Below are 4,764 nucleotides of genomic sequence, written 5' to 3'. Positions count from 1 at the left end.
GGTTGCTTTTTGTTGTTGTTTTTGGCTTTTTTTTTTTTTATCTCTTGATTGTGGCTTTTTGGTCTCTAGGGTTTTTTGAAATTGGATGTAGGGTTCATTTGAGATTGGCTGTTGAGGTTTTTTCTGAGGTTTCTAGGGTTTTTTTTAAGACTTTCTTTTTTACCTTTCATATGGATAAAGGATCTGTAGCTTCCCTAATTTTTGGCTCTGCCAGTAGTTGGATGCACTCCACGACTGGTGGAGGAACCAAGTGGCCTCTGCTAGGGTGTCAAGGCACTCTTAACAGAGGCCTTGTACATTTTTGTTTTTTTTTTTTGGCTTTTATCTATTTTAGGTCAGCTGGCTAATTTTTCAAGTTGTTCTTGTTGTTTCCAGATTGTTCTTCAGTTTATTTGGTTTTAATCCTAATTTATTAAACTTAATTATATTTGCTTAGTTTGATCTGAGATCTTGATCTTACTTACTTCTGGGTCTATTTTTGGGTCACAGAAACAAGTATTGAGTCCAACTTTTAAACTTATTGGTCATGTAGCATTCAACTTCACGTAAGGTCTGAGATTCCCAACGGCTTAGAAACTTGGGAAGCTCCGGTAAAGTTCCAAAGAAGCTCATTTGGAGTTGAAATGATGATTAGCCTTGACTATAAAATAAAATAATGATAAATAATAAAATAAAATAGTACCATAAAAATAAAAGCACATATAAATATTAATTACTTATATATATAAAAATTGTGTCTACAGCCATATCTTTTATTCGATTGAGGGTAGCTTTTGATATCATACCCAATGACCGTAACACAGAGAAACACAAAAATCATCATTTCATTTGGACATCTTAGCCGCCAGTTCTCTTACAAGCTTAGCCGCAACCATTGCGGTCAACCCATCAACGGCGTCACGTTGTGGGTTGTATTCTACCACATCTGCAGCAACGAGATTGCCTTGAAGGTTGTGTAGGATGTTGAGAACATCGCGAAAGGAAAGACCTCCTGGTTCGAAGTGAGACACCCCCGGCGCAAAGGCGGGATCAAGACAGTCCACATCCACGGAAATATACACCCCCTTTACTCCTTCCCCCAGTTTCTGTCAAAGCATGTACAAGTGCACTACTATTAGTCTCACATTGTAATTTTCTTCAGTTTCCACCAAACAACAGGTTTTCTAGTCTTCAATTCTAAGACAAAAAATTTTATGCAATGAAGTTGACGAGTGAAAGCATGTTAGCCAGGTGAAGAACACCAAGGAAAAGAAGATGAGAAAGAGGGAGACCAGGTGTTCCAAGAAATGACGGTCTCTTGAAAATGTTCGCATTTCATATTGCTCCACTCCAAACCTTTTGCCTTGTTCGCGCCCCTCACTATTTATTGATCTGATCCCAACCTAAAATGACGGCACTTGAGACAATTAGTTGGAAAGCGAGATATATTATCCCTTGTGTGCGTTTGGTAAAGAAAATATGCGGGTGAAAAGAAATTATAGCAGATTGCAAAGTCACTACCTCACATCCAAGATATACAACTTACAATACAAATGGGTGAAATACTTCCAGAAAACTTCACTGACATTTGTTAAACTACCTCAGTTGGAGTTATTGTTTGGTCTAAGAACTGTTTGTTGAATGGGAGAATATAATAGCCATTTACACAGCATACTGAAGCAAAAGTTACCTGCAAAAGCCGCCTAGCATAACCACCCTCCATAATTCGAGCAAAAGGAGATGCATGCGAGTACTTATTTCCTTCAAAGGCATCATAAATATCAGGATGGGCATCTAGATGAAGTATATCCACAGGTCCACCAAGCTTCTGAGAGACAGCTCGTACAACAGGATAAGATATTGAGTGGTCACCACCTAAAACTAATGGGCGTAATGGATCCTGAAAAGCACGGACATTAAAAGAGTCGATATTCATCTATCTGAACCAGGAGGTTCTAGAAAGACATTCTCGTATTGATTGCTACCAGCATATAGATCAAAGGCCCCCTGAACACCATTAATCTTCCCTCTCGACAAAAAAGCGTTGGTGAGAAATATTGAACGATTAATCAAAGACTTCCAGCACGAAGACCAACAAACCAGTGGAAAGCAGAAAGAAAACAATAAATTAAACTAATTCCAGCCAACTCAAACCACACGGATTATCACAAGGTTCTTTTCTGAGACAAACTCCAGCAGTTCAAATTGAGTATAAATTCAAGATCTAAATATGTAAGTAACCCTATCTTAAAATGATCATCATAATTCGTCATAATAGTATTTCTCAAGAAAGAAGCCAAGATTTAAACGGAAACTCACCTCCTCCATTACTATCTTGACAGACTCACTTACGACGTTCATCAATCTATCATCATCTACGCCACAATCACGGATCTCCTGGACAGCGAGGTCACCAACATCAGTTAGCACCCGAGGATCCTTTAGTTCCTTCCCTGCAGGTCCAAGGAAAGGATTGACAACACTATTAAGAACTCAGAGCAAGAAACCCTTTTAAGTTAGATTCCAAATGTCAGCCAAATCCATTACAATGATTATCAGAGCGGTTAAAACTGTCAGTCGGAAACAGAGCATATACATTCAGGTCTAAATGATATGATAACATCTAACCCATCGAGATGGGATATCAATATCTGTTCTGAGAGTCAAAAAAGTGTGTATGAGCACAATCTTATGAAGGACAATTAAGAAGCTACCTTCTTCAGTGGTTGAGTTCGTGCTACCACACCACATTGCCTCCCTAATTCGAGGAGGAGCAAACGCTGGTCCTTGAAGAAACGACGAGTTATGTCCTAAAGGAACTCCAAGCAGAGAAGTGGATGCTAAAGAACCTCCTAAAGCACGCACAAGCTCACCCTAGGGAATACCATTAGCAACTTTCAGATTACTGAGTTAACAATCTTCAAAACTTGATGCTCAAAATCATGTCAAAAGAAGCAATTAAAGAATTGAACGATGAAATGGAAATGAGTAATAAAAAAAAAAACCTTGAGCTTTGCCTTCTCGCGAATAAGGGTGAGAGAAGCATCTATTACACGACTCTGGCCCTTTTCGATCAAATCAGAAGGTATATTTGCAGCACTCAGTTTCTGCAAATAATGAATTCCTCTGCTCCGCCCTATGGCTGACATGTTCGCAATGAAAGGCGAAGAATTGGAGGTTTTCTTAAAACAGAAAAAAAAAAAAAGAAAGAAAGAAAACAAGCAAAGATTACTTCTCCTTTCAAAAGTTTATAATAATAAGCAAAAGTCGTGGCATTTGTACCTTGAAAAGGAAGATCAGAGGCGGGAGAGAGAGTGAGTGAGTCGAAAGAGATACTGATAATTCAGTTATATAGAGTTTCCTTGAAAGATAAGATAAGATAAGATATAAATTGATGGGAGAATGGAAGTGTAAATTGAATGGCCGACCATGCATGAAGGTGAATGGGATGGATAATGTAAAAAGATATTCAATCAATTAAAAGAGATGGAAATTGGATGCATGAAATCTTATAGGTTGGCAAGGTGGCCAAATAGAATAAAAAGGGAAAAGTGTGCATGCAATTTGATTGGCTAAGTGGGTGGCCAAATAATAGCGAAAATTTCAAATGGAAAAAAAGTGAAAATTGGTTTTGGAAAGCTTGTGAGAACCGGCCATTGTGAGAGAATAGAGAAAGAGCTTGGTTCTTGAAAGGTTTCACCCGAGGAGAAAAGAAAAGAGGGGAAGAAAGAAAGAAAGTGGGGAAGGCTCGGGTTTGTGAGGATTCAAGGAAACTATGGGTTCCTTGCTCTTCATTGTTGAGTTTATCATTTCATCACCCAAAAAGGAATCTTCAACGTGCAAGAGAGGAATTGTGGAGCTTAAGGAAAGAGGAAAGCTTGGTTCCAAAGTTTTAAGAGAAACAAGGGTAAGCATTGTGGTTTTGGTTTGATTATGTTTTGACAAACAGTTGGTAACCATAAGAAATGTATTGCGGCAGCAAAGAAAAGCTTGATTGGAGAGGATTTAGTGACATGCTAGCCATCAAACCCTTGGATGCATGATGAATTCAAAGTGAAAGAGAAAAGGCAAGCATGGTATTGTGTTTTAAGGCCTATGGTTGGTAGAATTGTTAGGAAAATAATTTGTGAATAATGTTGGCAGCTTGGTGATTGAAACTTGGAAGAATATTGGAGTGCATGCGAGGCTTAAGCAACCTCAAAGGTAAATATGTATAATGCTTTAAGTATGGTTAGAAGATTTTGAGAAAATGGCTATTGTTGTGTTGATTGAAAATTTGAAAGACACATTGTGAAGAATGATGATTGTTGGAAAGATCTAAAAATGCATAAGCTAGTTAAAAATGTTAAAGTTGCTTGCTATCTTGTTTGAAAGAAATAAGGATGAATAATGCCGATGAAAGATTGAGAAACAAAGCATTGAAAGTTAGATAGAAAATTATGCATGTAAGCTTGGAAATAATTGAGTGAAATTAGATTGATTGTTGTTGCCACATATGTGGTTAATGTTATGAAAATATGAGATGGAAAATGATGAATGTTGCGTGGAAAGGTTGAAATGGGCACTTAATGTTATAAATAAGTTGCCGGTACATCTAATATAAAGAATTATGCATGTAAAGGTTATGAATTCCTTTAGTAAAAATGTCAATATACATATGAATATGCAAAGGCTAATTGAGAAAGAATAGTGATTTTAGCATGGTTTGAGTTATTAAGATGATGATTAGTATTTGAATGAGAAAGAGAATGGAATAGGATATAAAAACCTTAAGTAAACGTGGGT

The 4,764-nt window shown here is 37.3% G+C and overlaps 1 protein-coding gene across 1 annotated transcript; it reads right to left on the bottom strand.

The window, feature by feature from the left end:
* On the bottom strand, positions 722–3,343 carry LOC18592855 (arginase 1, mitochondrial). The gene is made up of 7 exons (XM_007019774.2): positions 3,262–3,343; positions 2,985–3,161; positions 2,694–2,853; positions 2,299–2,432; positions 1,670–1,879; positions 1,272–1,382; positions 722–1,085 (listed from the first exon to the last, which is right to left on the bottom strand). The coding sequence occupies exons 2-7, from the start codon at positions 3,126–3,128 to the stop codon at positions 825–827; spliced, it is 1,020 nt and encodes a 339-aa protein (XP_007019836.1). The 5' UTR covers positions 3,129–3,161; positions 3,262–3,343; the 3' UTR covers positions 722–824.

This window comes from Theobroma cacao, chromosome 8 (assembly GCF_000208745.1).
Source record: "Theobroma cacao cultivar B97-61/B2 chromosome 8, Criollo_cocoa_genome_V2, whole genome shotgun sequence".
NCBI lineage: Eukaryota > Viridiplantae > Streptophyta > Magnoliopsida > Malvales > Malvaceae > Theobroma > Theobroma cacao.
This window is presented reverse-complemented; position numbering and strand designations above follow the sequence as displayed.